Source organism: Antennarius striatus, chromosome 9 (genome assembly GCF_040054535.1).
Source record: "Antennarius striatus isolate MH-2024 chromosome 9, ASM4005453v1, whole genome shotgun sequence".
Classification (NCBI taxonomy): Eukaryota; Metazoa; Chordata; class Actinopteri; order Lophiiformes; family Antennariidae; genus Antennarius; species Antennarius striatus.
Genome location: NC_090784.1, coordinates 23,560,789 through 23,576,666, shown reverse-complemented (window position 1 = coordinate 23,576,666; position 15,878 = coordinate 23,560,789). Strand labels below are relative to the sequence as shown.

Genomic DNA, 15,878 nt, shown 5'->3' with positions numbered 1-15,878 from the left:
TCCTCCTTAAGAGACTTGACGCTGTGGGCCACCTGGAGGAACAACCTACTAACCTAGGACCTGAAGTTTTTTTGCTCTCAACACAGAAAGTCAGAAATAAAAGTCTTCAGTCCAAAATTCTTCCTCCCACCATTTACTGAAGAACTTGCAATCATGCAGTATAAAAGAAATTAGGAGTTTTATTTTTGAAACAACACTGAAGGTCAACAGACTGTGTTGCTCCAACGCCCAGTGATTGGTGATGTTCTGCTGGGTTTCTATTATTTTATACTGAATGTGACAGTCAATCAAATTAAATACAACAACATCCAAAACATCACTGGTTGACCATTACAATCTCAATAATACAAATGCAGCGCAGGATTTCCCAATTATAGAAAGCAATTGAATTTAAACAATCCTAATATCAAACCATTCTTATACTATGAACGATGCTTCTGAAGAGACCTGACGACACAAACTCAGACATAAGTAACCAATAAAATACAAAATATAAAATTATTAACATTTTATTTTATAATATAATGAAACATAAACTTAATTGACGTCAGATCTCCAGTTCCGTTCACTAAATGACGTGTTGTTTACCTATCCTGTGTAACTTCAGTTCGGCTCTGAGGCAGAGATCCAGCAGTCGGCGTTGATGATTTCTCTCTTCTTCGTTCTTGACGGTAGTTTTTTTTAAAGCTCCAAAAACTTCCTCTCCAGCAGCTGTTAGTCCATTTATAACTACATTTCCCAAAGAGTCAAACGAAGACATTTTATTAACTGAACTAAATACCACAAAAACTAAGATAAAATCGTCTTTCACTGACTTCAGGAACGTAGAAGCTAACGCTACTGAACGTGTTTGTTTACTTCCGCTTGTTGTCCCCCACAAAAACGTCCGACTAGGAAGTCGTCCAGGTTTTTTTTCGTTCCGCTGTAGCTGAAGGTATGGATTCAGAATTCCACTGTTTCAGATCGATAGTGTTCATGTTTAGATAATAAAAGACGATGGAACGACGAGGTGTAGCACAAAAAAACTGATTTATTCCCTGATCAACACAATTCTAATACAAAGTGAAAATACCAGCGGACGAACCCACATCCCGCTTCAGAGCGCTGATGTACTGTAACTGTCAGGGTTCGTGTGTTCGTCCGTCCGTTAGTTTGTCCGCCAAATATCTTCACAACCGTTGCAGATACAAAAAATGAAAAAAAAAAAAAAAGCACATGACTCAGGCAGCAAAGGGGATGACCAATGACATGATGACCTTGACCCTAAGAAAAGTAGATCAAGGTCAAATATCAGTTTTTGTACACTCAGGAACTGGATAACGTAGAAAGACGAGGAAGAAGGCCAGTGTGAGACCATAGATCAAAGCTACTTGTTTTTTGTGATCATGTGATTGTATTTCGTACAGTTTTTATCGTCATGGTAACGTGTTGAAGGTTGTCAGGTCTAATCCAGGACTGAACCGAACACCTCCACCTCACACAGAGTCAGGAACTCCTCTCTGTCTGGGATGACCACGTTCACGTAGCGACCGTCCATCCCGTTACACTGGAATTCAGACACGCCTCCCGCCGCGATGCTGGTGATCACGCCACATCTGAAGGGGGGGAGGGGGGTCAGAGGTCACACCGTTAACCCAACGAAAAGTTACGTATTCAAGAGTTATAAAATCAACACAAAAAAGCCAAAATAAAAAGCGACACAGTTAAAATACACGACAGTCACTGTTAGCTGCAGACGTAGCAACACTGAAGTTAGCTTTTCCTGCTAATGCTAAGGACGTTTGTTTATTATGACGTTATCGTAGTAAACAAGCTAACAACTGTTGTTTATGTATTCAGAGTGAAACAGATCCATGAAGCTTCAGGAAGGAATTAAATAAATATAAGCAAATAGGAGTTAGCATGTTAGCATTTACAGTTCCTCAGTCTTTGGGTTGATGTTTTGTTGGTGTGGGTTTTTAATTTGATGACTGAAATCATTTTCAAAGATGTTCAAATTTTGCTTTATTTCATAAAACATATCAGTAAATCTGACCTGGTTTGTTGCAAGAAAAACAAGAAACAAACAAACAAACAAACAAACACGACTAATTCGCTAAAGGACAGCATAATTTATGAGAAACATTTTGTTAAACAATGAAACTAAACCTTTTGCTTAAGTTTATTTTTTCCTGTCCTTATTTTATTTATTTATTTTATTTAAAATTAAATTATTATTTTTTTATTTAACTCGTGATTATAATTAGTTTGTGTTGTAGGTGTTTATAACTCATTTTTAACTAGTTCATGGTAACTTTTTACTTTTTAAAAAAATTAAGTTGATGAATTAAATTTTCTAAGACATGAAATAAAAATGATCATGTTTTTTATGACCTCACATTCAAGGTAGCCATCCGCTAACGATGCTAAAAACACTTTAAAATGAGCTGACGTCAGCTACCTGGGGTTGTTGTTGCCGTTGTTTTCCAGGGAATCTCCGATCCGGATCTCCGCTCCCTGCAGGCGTTCTGGATCATCCTCCATGTTGGTCACCTTGACGGAGAAAACTTTATGCGTTTTGCGTAGATCCAGCCGCCACCAGGGGTTGACGTCATTGTTGGTGTGAGTGCAGGATCCGTCTTCCCACTTGCTGTCGGGATTCCCATCGATGGCGTTGTACGCCAGGCCGTATTCCCACAGCGACGACTGACAGGCTTTTCCCTGGAGTGCCAGATTCTCTCCTGCAAGAAGGTCACAACTCCTCATTTTTTAGCTATCATGGATAATATCTTTATTTATTCCGTATTGTTACGTCGGCGTCTCACCGGTCGGCGCTCGGTATCCGTAGACTTCCACTTCGCAGACCGTGAGGATCCTAGACGAACCAGGAAGCATCAAAGTCACGTATTGACCCTCCACGCGATCCGTAAACTCCTTTGTGTGCGTAGCCCCCGATCTGATGGAAGCGATCGTAGCGACCCTAAAGGAGAAAAGGATTTCAACCACGGCAGGAATCGCATTTTATACCTTAAGGAGTCAGGCGGTCCAGCGTTCCATAAAGACGTGCAAGTCGGAACCGTGTTGTCCCGCTTTTTCCACTTTCGAGGGTCACGGGGGGGGTTTCTGGAGAGACACTCCTGACACTTCTCGTAGTGAAAAACATCCAAGAAGGTAAAAACGAAGACGACGGATGTCTTGAACTAACTTGGGGTTGTTTAAGCCGTTGTTTTCCTTGGAGTTGCCGACGTAGATCTGCAGTCTGTCCAGTCTGTCGGCACAGCAGTCTCCTCTGTTGGTGATGCTGACGGAGGTGACGATGTACCTGTCCAGCAGGTCCACCCTCCACCACGGGTTACTCATCGCTTCGTTGTGGGTACACGTTCCGTGATGGAAGTCCGAGTCACGGTTTCCGTCGATGGCGTTGTAGGCGTCCCCGAGTCCGTGGTTACAGTGCACCTGGGTCGCCGTGCCCCTCAAGGCCACGTTCGCTGCGGACGAGACGCAAGAACTCAACGTGAAGGTCAACGGATGCACCTGCATCAGGTGGCGTCCCTTGATGATGATGTCACTGGTCATACTTACGATAATTGGCGGCTGAGCTCGCCCCCAGGAGGAGCAGCACGAGCAAAACCCTGACCGTCATGTTTCTGTCAGACACGTTACAAATGGCTTCTTTTAGTCTCTATTTCTGTTAAAATCAACTCATGATTGAAGGAGCCGCAATAAAAGCTCAGTTTAGATGAAAAACCTTCTTAGTTTAATCTGAGAACCAATCAATCTGCTTCATGGTGACGTATCGATGAGTTTGATCAGGTTTAATTCAGGAACATCAAGAAACCCAGCTGTCCGCACATTTTGATCACAAGGTTTTCAAGTCATAAACACAAACAAACAAATCAAGTTTCAAACTGACGTGGAGTTTGACCGACTGCGTTTGAGCGTGTTGAATTCTGGCCGTTACCTGGAGACCCCGAGCGAGCAGAAGACTTCCTCCTGGAGTCTGATGAGTCGACGAAAGAGAAAAATATCCCAACCGTCCTCCGTCCTCTTTATAAGCGTCTCTTTCCTTCATCACGCATCAGTGGAGCCAATCAGCAGCGAGCAGATCATATTCATCCTCCTCCTCGTCCAATGGCGTCACACTGGTTGAGTCCCATGCTCGTGTTTCCCTCCTCTACTGGTGAACCCAGGGTCAGAGTTGATTCCAGTTAAAACCGAGAAGTCACCCAAAGTTCCAACCGTCAACAAATGAACGATGAAAACATGAAATAAAGTCTCTCTTCCACGTTTAGCAGCAGTCAGGGAACGTGAATCATGGATTCTGACTGCAGGAAAGCACCTCCATCAGCGGTGAGAGGGAAACAACGCTCAGAGGCTCCGTTTCTGATGTTTAACGTTTAAATCTGACATCAAAGCGTCGAAGGGTTTTTGTGAACAAAGAGAACTTTACTGCTGATATTTGAAGAAGTTCTTGTTGGTACTTCCTGTTTGGGAGTGTTGAGTGATGTCACTGGACGACCTCCATGACTTCTGCTACTTAGAAAATGTGGACAGGAGCAAACATTTGACTGAATAGATTGATTAAAAGTGATCAGACATCAAAGTTACAATCGATCAGAATGCTTGTAGATCTTCGGTGGTTTTTTGACCTACATGAACATGAATGGTAGACCTTGATTCTATCTTTGACCTTCTTCCCGCAAAGTTCCCAAACATGCAGAAAAGGAATAAAAAGAACATCAACAGTTAATGATGAAAATGCTGAGTCGTCTGATTTCATTGCACAACTTGAGTGTTTTCAGGAAGCGTCGCATCAGGTTGTGTCAACGGGTCAGACGTTCAGCGAGTTCTCTGAGGACACTGAATGTGGTGTGGTGTTTTTGTAGTTTGTAATATGTTGATAACACACACACACACACCCACACACACACACACACACGCTGATCTTCAGTAAGAAAAGGAGAAATGTGTAGTTTTTTTCTCTGCTATCAATTTTTTCCTGCATTTAAAACGAAAACATTTGTTTCCGGACAGGAAGTTGATCCATTGCAAGGAAAAAACATTTGTGTTGTTAAATAATTGTTAATTTATTCTTAAAGTTTGCTTTATTTTTTCTGCTTTTTGTAAATTGTTTGGAACTTTTAGCTTTAGGTGATGTTTAAAGGTCAAAAATATATTTTAAATTTTTAATAAAAAAAGACCTGAGTGATGAGTCTTTTAATTGTCAATATACATTATTCGTTTATTTATTCTTCTTCATTCATTATTTCTCTGCTTTTTTCTTAATTCTAAATTCTTTTTCTGACTTTCTTACGTTCTGAAACAGCAGCCGTTTCTCCTTGTGGATCAATAAAGGATTCTGATCAATTGTTCTTAAAGAAATCTAAAGAAGTCAATAAATGATTTTCCTGTTGCTTTTCTTTCCTTGTGAAAATGAAATTAATCCTCAGGTGAGATGAGGATCAATTCCTCTCCTGATGTCATCGTAAAGTTCGTAAAGACTTTCTGAACGATAAAAAGGAGTTTCAAACGAAATGAAGACAAAAAAAATGCTGGAGCTGATGGCAAATATTTATTTTTTTCAAAATACAGACATAAAATATTATAAAAGACACCTGAACACATCGACGCTTGCCACAGGAATAAACTGTTTATTTCAGAGTTTCCTGCGATAAAAACTGGCACTTTGACTCACAGGAACACTGAAACCTGTCTGGGAACGATTAGCACGTAGCAATTAGCTCTGACATCAGACGCATCGGAAACAAAAAGAAACGTCGCTGCTGGAACGTGGAACCTCGTTTCAGACGGGGGAAAAAAAAATCCTCACCTGAATCGACAAAAACGTTCAAACCTGCTACGAATTCAGACACAAAAAAATACCTGAAAGCCGAGGAAATCATGCAGCTTCTAAGAAATAAAAGCAGAATGGAAGAAGACGTGTTAGCTTAGCTCGCAGAAACGCCAGATTGGTTAGCTTAGCATACAGGTAGACGGCTAACGCGGCTAAAGCAAAAGCAGCACGTGTGAAGTTAATTTGTGTTTGTGGTTAGACTAGTAGATTAATAGTAGATCCTGTCGAAGTCAACTTCAAATCTTCGATGTGGAAACGAGAGATTATTTTATTTACTAGTTTATTTATAAGATTTATTGTTGTCGTGTTGCATTTTTCCTCCATTTTTATCCATTTCAAAACCTCAAGTTTGGGATTTACTTCTCGACGTGAATTGACTCGTCTCCCTCGGATGGTTTTAGGTGATTTTAGCGTTAGCGCCGCTGCTAACTGAACCTGAAGCGGGTGTGAAGGACACTTACTGACGGCACGAGCTACAAGACGAGCTACGCTGTGCATTTTTAAAACAGATTCCATCAGATCAGATCCGTACTTACCCCACAGACACAACGGCAATATCGATCGAACAGTTAGCGAACAATTAGCACGAGGCTAAAGTAAGATCTGCTACCGCTGCTTTGGGTTGGCTGTTCCAGAACTAGAAACTCGTTTCTGATGTGCTTCAGAAAGTTTGACTAATTTGCACCTTTAAAAACACGACTTTGGCAACATGTAAGAAAACCGAGAAAAAAAACAAGAATAAAAAAAGATTGAGGCTATGTTACTAAACCTTACAGCGCAAATCCAGGGAAAATTTAACAATAATTTGCCAGAAAAAACTTTTTTCCACCAGTTCTAACTGAATTTCTCCAACCATGTGAAACTTCACTTAACCGACTGAATCCCATCTGGACTCAGACGTTCAATGAAATGCGTTTTAGGACTTTTATAATATTCAAATGAATTTTCGCCACGATTCCTAAAATTCTTACAATACTGTTTTCTTTTAAAGAAAACGTCTAAACACGTTTAAGTTTGCATAAAACATTCAAACAGAAAAATTATCAAAAAATAGGGCAGTACTGAAAAATCCTTTCACAGGGCGACACGATGCGTAACAACAGAAGAAGTCGGCTTTCGTCAACTTTGCTGAAGGTATTGCTTCACAGTATGTGGACATCACGGATTGGTCCCGCCGGGCTAACTTTACCTCTTCGGCTCAAAAAGAAAAACATTTCTGAAGGTAGAAACAATACTGACGTATGAACGGCTTCTCGAACAAAGAATACGTTTAACAAAAGCAGCCTTTCAGCCTCGACTCAGGGAAGAAACTGACGACGATAAGGATGACGAGCTTTGTTTGAGTCAAGAATGAAAGAAACGTTTTGAGCTTGTCAAACGTATTTCTGATTCACCGTTGTGAATGGAAGAAAAAGAAAAGCCGAGAAGTGACCGACCGGAGCGAAACAGAAGCGACCGGAGCCGCTCAGACCTTCACGCGTTGTTATCTGACATCTCTGCTCGCTTTGGGGACTTTCAGAACCTTGTAAATGTCGTTGGAGAAGACGGTGGTGAAGTGAGGTCGTGAGTTCCTGGACATTTGGGTGCAGAGAGGAGTCCTGCCAACATTTTGGGGATCCTCGATGTCCCAGATCTCCGGCATGCTGCATCCGGGCCTGTGGGGGGGGGGGGTAGACGAGGGGAGGAGTATGAAGAACTTTAAGTATTGGTTTGCTAAATATTTTCCACGAAATACAGCGCATCAAAAACCAACAGTACGACTTATATGTGAAAAAAGTTTAAAAATAGGCCATATATATATATATATATATATATATATGTATATACGGTTAACTACAACACAGCCGCTCCCGCCTGTGAGACAGCGCTCGGGGTTTAGCGGTACCTGGTTCTCCTGGTGCACCAGGAGTCCTCCAGGACGAAGAAGTCCACCCCCAGCGCCATCAGCTTCCTCTTCACCGTCTCCCCAGGCATGCGGCTGTACATGGAGTACACCAGCTTGGTCCTCTCCCTGCAACGCAACAGCAGTTCAGCCGACCAATCAGACGGCGGCGTCCCACACCGGCGCGGTGACCCCCGCTCACCTCAGGCCGGCGTCTTCATAGTGGGGGTGGTTGACGATGGGCCGGCCCGTGGAGAGCTTGACGCTGGCCATGGTGGGCATCGCCCCGGCGAACACGGCGTCTGCACAGAACGCCAAAACGTTAAAAACGAGCGCCGCCGGGACCTCGCCCCCCCCCCTCCTGACATCATCGCCTGAACGCTCACCCGATTGGGTGTTCCCCTGAATCCAGTCCAGCAGCTCCTCCTGTGGCAGGTTGCTGAACTCGCCGATGATCGCCCACTGCACCTGCAGGTTGGCCACGCCCTGCACCGCCATGATGGCGAGGACGGCGAACACGGCGGTCTGGTGTTTGAAGCGCTCGCCGATCCAGCCGAACAGCTGACAGAGAGGAGGGCGGGGCATGTTTTTAAACAGGCGAAACAACCAACCAGGAAGTAGAAAATGCAGAACGGGGGGGAGGGAGGCGGGACCTGTTTGGAGCAGATCAGCGACGCCATGATGCACATTTGAGGCGTCAGGAAGAGCTTCAGGCGCATGATGAGCACGGCGAGGACGGTGAACGCCGCCAGCTGCAGGCTGTGGTACACCAGCTGCGGGAAGAAGAGGATGCTAACAGGAAGTGGCTGCGCTAGCTGGCTAACCGCTTCGAATGACGACGCGTTTAAACGGCGACTCGCTAGAAGTTCTCACCTCGGCTTTCCCGCTGGTTTCAGGTCTGGAACAAAAGGAATGTTTGATGTCACCGGTTCGGGAGGATTAATCGACATTCTGAACGAAAAGACGCGACGCTCACCCTGCAGCTTCATCATCATCATCATCAGTCTTGACGCCGTCCCTCAGGAACCGGAGAACATCCTGGATCGTCTGCAAAAAAAAAAAAAAAGACAAATTCCATCAGCGGAGGTGGAGACGCTCTCGCCATGCTGTCCAATCCACTCGCGTGGGCGGGGCTTAACAGGATTAGAGCTCACAAAGAGCTGTTCACCCCCACGCTCCCTCCTAAATAAACTCGTTGGTGATTATATAAGACTAAGTCCTCGCTCTCGCTGCAGCGTGTTAAACGAGCAGACGTCGTGTTGCCGTTTGGTCGATCTTAACACGTCAGAATCACACGAGAAACTCGCGTGAGATCAAAACACAACGGAGATTTACCGATTCAAAATTTAAGTGGAGAAATGGACATGTGAAATGGAATTGTGAGTATTTTTGTCGAATGGAAGTGCATTTTTTCCCCAATATTACATTACGGAAAAAGTTAGCATCAATTTTGTTTACTGTAAGTATTTAAAGCTGGTGTCCCAGGAACGCACGCTGGCTGATGATCGTGTGTCTGTCAAAAATATATATTAATATATTAAAAAATAAAATTTAATTGTTTGTCATCTTAAAATAGATTCATATGAACCAAATATTATTTAAATACATTCATGAATAAAGTTCAGAACAGAACTGGGAGCGGTTATCTACAGTTTAGTCTGGAGACCAGTTCATTCAACTTACATCGTTTTTCAACCTATTGTTTTTCGACTTACACCGTTTTTTCGACTTACATCATGTCTCCTGGAACCAATTAGAGACGTCAGATGAGGTTTAGCTGTACTAATATGAGCTTATTAACATAATTAATGATTAACGTTATTAACGTTAACGTTGGCGCAGGAGGGCGTGTCCATCCTGAGGGGGAGGAGACTCACCCGTCCAGCGATGACGGCCACCACCAAAAGGTTGACGGGCAGCAGCAGCGTCTTCAGGTAGCGCAGCGGCGTCTGAGTGGGGGGGACGGAGCGAGAGGTGAGACGGACCCCCCCACCGGGGGTGAAACACGAGAACTGAACCCACCTCCAGCTCCAGGAAGTCGAACTCGGCGGCGCACGTGTACATGAGGGTGTGGAAGTCTCTGTAGCTGGTGAACTTGGACTTGATCAGTCCGCTGATGTGAGCCTGTAGGACAATCAATCAATCAATAGATCAATACTAAAATCACATCAGGGGTAGAATCGACCGAACTGAAGGGTCTCACGTCGTCTGAGACGCAGAGGATCGCTGACAGCAGGAGTTTGAGCAGAACCGTGAGGCCGACCCAACCCAGAACCTGCGTGACCTGCGGTGAAAAACACACAACGTTGGATCGAGCGACGTGATTGGTCCAACGGTGAGACGATGGAGGTTCTACGAACCCATGTGACGACGCCCGGTCTGAAGACGCCAGCGAGTCGATGCCTCAACGCCACGATCACCTGCAGACAGAAGCAACACAACTCAGCCGCGGTGATGATGATGATGATGTCACACCGGATTGGACGGCGGCTTACCCAGATGGAGACGAGCGAGGAGGCGTAGAAGGACGTGAGCAGCATGGCGTTACCGAACATCAGGAGGAAACAGACGGCGAGGGTGACCTGAGGAGGAAGAGGAGGGTGGACCTACTGTCAGCGTTAATAAAGCCAAACGAGAGACTGGCAGGAAGCTGGAGCCTCAAAGAGACATCATCATCATCATCATCATCGCCGCCGGCAACGAAGAAATAATCTGTGCTTCAGCAGAACTGTAGTAGAACTACAGTAGAACCTCTACGAGTTGAATCCGGTCTCACTGATGTCGTATCCATCCGCCAACACGGATTTTACTCGTATTTTTTGGTCGTATTTCGAGGTTCTATTTTCTGTTTCTATATTTATATAGTTACAACTTTCTACAGGATGAACACCGATGAACATTCATCCTGTACATAAAACACACGTCTATAAAACGCGTCCCATTGGTATGGCGTTAACAGGTGGGGGCGCTCCAGAGCGTTAGCGGTGCACATGCCTGCTGGCGGGCGTGAAATCTGACCACAAAGGCCCGTCTCCTTATCTGAGGAGACCAGAACCACACACACACACACACACACACAAACACACACACACACACACACACACACACTGAGTGTACAAACACAATCATCGTCACACATTCCTCACAGATCTACTTTTCTCTTTTGCACTGTGAACCAAGCCGTCCACGTCTTCAAGTCTTTCACGCTACAGGAATCGGGTAGCGCCGCTGCGCTAACAGAACGCCTCTCCCGTCTCCCCCGGTTTGTCCTCGCGGCTCAGGAAAGATAAGGAGAAGCGGAACGCAGCGCGTTAGAGCAGAGGAAACGCTCCGTCTGTAGACCCACCATGTGAGTGACCAGGATGGACTGCATCTTAGCGGCGCCGAGGTACCCCAGGATGTAGGAGGCAAACAGGGACGCCACCTGGAAGAGAGAGAACACCTGTTCATAAACGTTTAAATTACCGTAAATAATAAAATAAATGGTTCGTCGCGATAGAGCGGAATTTCGTGTTTCCCAGGTGATCCTGGAACGCATTAACGGTGGGAAACGAGGGGTTACTGTAGGTGGAAAACGGCGTTAAAAATGACTCTCTTTCTTTGTGGAGGACGTGACTCTTTATCTGAAGCTGGAGAACCTGGAGAACTGAACCCACACAGGTGTGGTTCTTTGAGGTAACACAACCCCCGATCCAGAGTCTCCCTCCTCTTCCTCACCTGAGTCAGCAGCACAAACTGGGCGAACTGCCAGGGCAGCATGAAGCACAGGGTGGACACGCCCAGGGCCACCATGGCGGTCCGGCTCGGGTTCCGTTTCCTGGAAGCGAGAATGGAGACGGAGCGTCACGGCGAACGGGTTCCGTATACCGGAGCGCCCGAGGAAGACGACGGCGGGGGGGGGGGGGTTTACCGTAGGATGAAGGTGAGGAGGAGCATCTGCAGGATCAGGAAGGGGTAGGCGAAGCTCTCCCTCAGGGGCGGAGTCCACATCACACGCGTGCTCTGACGGCACACGCAGAAAATACCAACGTCGATGAGCGTAATGAAAGCAGGCGGCGAGTGTGTGTGTGTGTGTGTGTGTGTGTGTGTGTGTGTGTGTGTGAGAGAGAGACGCATTGATCTGAAGCACCAACACTCCCCTGTAGTCGGAGCTCAAGCCTTGAACGGCGGCCAACAACCGCCTCTAAGCTCCTTTGAGGCTGAAACCGGCTCTTATTAACCGCCGTCTGCTTCTCTGAGAGGTTTCCGTTTCAGGTTTTCATTCGTTTCAGTCGCTGAAGCCCCGACGGCACAAAGCAGGAGGCGCCGAACCCCCCCCCGCCCCCGTCTCACCAGGGCGGCGCACTCACCTCGCCATGGTTGAAGAAGAAACACAGCGTGGTGACGATCCCGCCCAGTCGGCTCCCGCTACACAGGGGGTGGAGGTCGAGGGAGGTCAAAGGTCAAAGATCATCGTCAATCTGATGTTCGATCGAAAGGTGGAAGCTTTTGTGAGTGGTGGAGGGGGGGTCACCTGAGGTAAACGCCATAAAGGAAAAACAGGCTCATCATGGCGCCGTTCAGCAGGAACACGCAGGTCACGTAGAAGTACGCCGGGTCGCCCATCCCTGACACACACACACACACACACACACACACACACACACACACACACACACACACACACACACACACACACACACACACACCAGGAAGAAAGACAAAGGAGTGTTTTCAGTGCAGGAAATGCAGCTTCCTGTATCGACGGCGCTCGCGTGAAGGGAGCCCCCGCTGCGCCTCGTTTGCCTAAAGAGACCGACGGAGTGCCGCCGCCCACACCCAGCGTTGTTTGTTTGTTTGTTGTCAGCAGATCGGCCTCATGGGAAACGAAATGTCAGATAACTGTAAAAGGTTAGAAGCTTTTTTCTCTGGGGGGGGGGTTGTGCGTTTTTTAAAAATACCATTAATTCTTATCAGAGTATCATCTGGAATGAAGGAACATTCAGCAGATTTAACTAAAAACTCCCCACCAGGAAAGAAGTCAACCAGGAAGTGTGTGTGTGTCGCCGTGGTGACGGCCCCCTACCTTCACAGCTGTCCACGGGGGTGAGGCCCTCTCCTCTGTTAATGGACCAGCACATCTTAGTGGGAATCCCAAAGTAACCCATGACTCCAGTGTATATCCGGTACCAGCTGGCCAGGACCACCTGGGGGGGTTTAGGGGTGTGGAGGGGGGCAGACACAGAGGATCTAAGCCTGTTTAAACAGGAGTGAAAGGCCTTTGTGTCCCGTTATCTTTGGCCAGACAAACAGGACCCCCTGTAGGGGCCCGGAGGGAACCAGTAAGAAATAAATCCAATAAAAGTGAGAAACACCCGGTGAAGGAACGCCACCCCAACACCAGGGGGCGCTGTGAGCCTGCCTGATTGTCGTTGTAGCAAACAACGGATCGGCGTTTACCTCGGGGTAGAGGTTGAACCGCTTCAGCGTGTTGATGACCAGCGGGTACTCCGTCAGCTGGTCGTTCATGATGGCGTGCAGACCCCCCAGGAAGGACGGCGCCTCGATGATGGTCTTGTAGTAGGAATAGTAGAGTCCCTGGAAACCCATGGAGGGAAAAATCAACTTCACGTCATTTTCCTCCACTTTACGTCTGTCCGCCACAAACACCGGAATCACTAGTAAACCATTAAAAACACCTAACAGTTCATTCAACTTACATCCTTTTTCAACTTACATCGTTTTTCAACTTATGTCGCGTCTCCTGGAACCGATTAACGTAAACCTATAGTATAGTATAGCAGCTGTAGTGTTGTGTAGCTGTAGTGTTGTGTAGCTGTTGTGTAGCCTCCTCTCCACACACGCTGGACTCCTTTAGAGCGGTGGGGGTCTTTTCTGTGGGCCCAGACGTTCGGGGCCACACTCCACCCCTCCCTCTACAGCCTGAATTTATTGATTTTAACTGAGAGTCTGAATGACTGGAAGCCGATCTCAGGTTGTGTGTTTGCTTTTTGTCGATTGTGTAACGCTGGCAGACACACACACGGGGTCAGAGTTCACCTTCCTCCAGCTTCGCCAAACACAAACACAAAATTCCAACAGACACATGTTGGGGGTGTTGAACACAACCTCCTTGAAGCGGTTCCACTGACTCCAGCAACCCCCGTGACCCACAAACAGGAAGCAGTACGGGAAATAAATCAATGAATTAATTTGACAAGAAAATGGAAGAAAGAACACGACCTGAATTAACCCTAACATCAAACCTGAGCCTCAAACACTTCCTGGAACACCTTTCAAACTCCAGCGTGAATGGATTAAAAAAAGTCTGCTAGAGCGTCTTCAATTTAAATCAACGTTAACTAACGTTAACTAACGCTAATAAACGTTAATAAATGTTAATAAACGTTAATAAATGTTAATAAACGTTTAAACTCACCATCTCGGTCCTGAACGCCATCTCCTTCTCCAGGGTGGACAGGTGTGAAAAGTGTCTGTCGTTCTCAAACAGCTGGGAGAGATGATGCCTGAGGAGGAAGAGGAGGATGAAGATGATGATGATGGTGAAGATGAGGATGAAGACGAGGATGATGATGATGAAGATAAGGATGAAGAGAAGGAAGAAGATGATGAGGATGAGAACGATGAGGACGATGAAGATGAGGATGAAGATGATGATGAAAAGGAGGATGAAGGTGATGATGAAGAGGATGAAGGAGGAAGACAAGGAGGATGAAGATGAGGATGATGGTGAAGACGAGGATGATGAAAATGATGATGAAGATAAGGATGAAGAGAAGGAGGAAGATGATGATGATGAGAACGATGAGGACGATGAAGATGATGATGAGGATGAAAAGGAGGATGAAGGTGATGATGAAGAGGATGAAGGAGGAAGACAAGGAGGATGAAGATGAGGATGATGGTGAAGATGAGGATGAGGAAAATGATGATGATGAAGAGAAGGAGGAAGGTGATGATGATGAGAACGATGAGGACGATGAAGATGAGTATGATGATGATGAGGATGAAAAGGAGGATGAAGGTGATGATGAAGAGGATGAAGGAGGAAGACAAGGAGGATGAAGATGAGGGTGAAGATGAGGATGATGATGAAGCTGATGATGAAGATGATGATGATGAAGCTGATGATGAAGCCGACTCACCAGTGCAGGAGTCCCGCCAGAGCCGCTGCGGGGGGAGGGGACAGTTTAGCCGCGGTTCAAGTTAAAAAACACAAACCTCAGAAACTCACGCGCTCAGAGAAACGTCAGCTGAACTTTGACCCACATCCTGTCCGCGCGCGCGGGGGGCTGCTGCCACGTTAGCGAAGCAGCTAGCGCTGGAGCTAACGCGGCTAGCGCGGCCAGCGTCAGCCCGATGCTCCGCGGAGATAACTCCGCGTTAGCATCGCGTTAGCATCGCGTTAGCATCGCGTTAGCTAGCAGCTCGCGCCCCACTCACCGAGCAGCAGCGTGACTCCCAGGCTCGCGGCGGCGGGCGGCGTGAGCCCGAGCCGGAGCCGGAGCCCCGACAGCCCGTTGGGGGGCGCCCCGCCGCCCGGGGCTCTGCCCTCCCTGCCCGCCCGCCTGGAGGCGCTTCTGCCGGGGGGGGAGACGAGCGGACTGCGGTCGCGGTCAGCCGGGGTCGCGGGACTCTTCCCGGGCTGCTTCCTGTTTTTAGCCACCATGGTTCTCCGCGTGGGGGGGTGGAGGTGAACGCGGGGCGGCGTGGAGCCGTGGACGGCTGGGGGGCAGCGGGCTGAGCGGCTCCACGGTCGCCCGTATCTGGTCCTCTGATCTGCCCCCCCCTTTACTACCTGAGCGACGCGTCCACCAGCGGCTCCAGCGAGGGGAGAGCTGGGGGAGCAGCGCCCCCTGCGGGCCGCCCGGCGCCACTGCAGGCGGCGTGTCCTGGTAGCCATGGAGACGAGGAGGGGTTTATCCACACCGGAAGTCAATCCGGAAGTCCGTCCACGAGGACAAAGAGAAATTTAAGGTTCAACAGCATTTTATTTCGAAATAAAAAAAGTAAAAAAATAAAAAATAAAATAAATAACAAGTTAAATAAATAAAATAAAATAAAATAATAAATAAATATCACCTCCTCTGTAAATAAACGCCATGGTGATGACAGATGCTGGACTGCCAGGTGGGAGTGTGGGTAACGTTCTGGTCGGCTTGG

The 15,878-nt window shown here is 46.9% G+C and overlaps 2 protein-coding genes across 4 annotated transcripts; both read right to left on the bottom strand.

Annotated features, from left to right (window-relative positions):
- Nucleotides 1-1,010: 1,010 nt before the first annotated feature.
- Nucleotides 1,011-4,033, bottom strand: LOC137600914 (fucolectin-1-like). Its single transcript, XM_068322811.1, has 6 exons — nt 3,941-4,033; nt 3,562-3,626; nt 3,185-3,467; nt 2,805-2,959; nt 2,441-2,720; nt 1,011-1,595 (listed from the first exon to the last, which is right to left on the bottom strand). Exons 2-6 carry the CDS (start codon nt 3,620-3,622, stop codon nt 1,445-1,447), a joined length of 930 nt encoding a protein of 309 aa, XP_068178912.1. The 5' UTR covers nt 3,623-3,626; nt 3,941-4,033; the 3' UTR covers nt 1,011-1,444.
- A 1,503-nt stretch (nt 4,034-5,536) lies between these two features.
- On the bottom strand, nt 5,537-15,563 carry dpy19l1l (dpy-19-like 1, like (H. sapiens)). Of its 3 annotated transcripts, none has more exons than XM_068322795.1 (22): nt 15,159-15,563; nt 14,861-14,885; nt 14,134-14,221; nt 13,155-13,292; nt 12,781-12,901; nt 12,229-12,322; nt 12,065-12,122; nt 11,626-11,717; nt 11,433-11,532; nt 11,062-11,139; nt 10,211-10,297; nt 10,076-10,135; nt 9,919-9,999; nt 9,738-9,839; nt 9,593-9,664; nt 8,692-8,762; nt 8,589-8,613; nt 8,369-8,488; nt 8,102-8,276; nt 7,918-8,017; nt 7,719-7,844; nt 5,537-7,488 (listed from the first exon to the last, which is right to left on the bottom strand). In XM_068322795.1, exons 1-22 carry the CDS (start codon nt 15,382-15,384, stop codon nt 7,317-7,319), a joined length of 2,211 nt encoding a protein of 736 aa, XP_068178896.1. In that variant the 5' UTR covers nt 15,385-15,563; the 3' UTR covers nt 5,537-7,316. The 3 variants fall into 3 exon arrangements, with proteins under 3 accessions (XP_068178896.1, XP_068178897.1, XP_068178898.1); XM_068322796.1 differs by lacking the exon at nt 15,159-15,563 and adding an exon at nt 14,950-15,140; XM_068322797.1 differs by lacking the exons at nt 14,861-14,885; nt 15,159-15,563 and adding an exon at nt 14,950-15,140.
- Nucleotides 15,564-15,878: the final 315 nt, after the last annotated feature.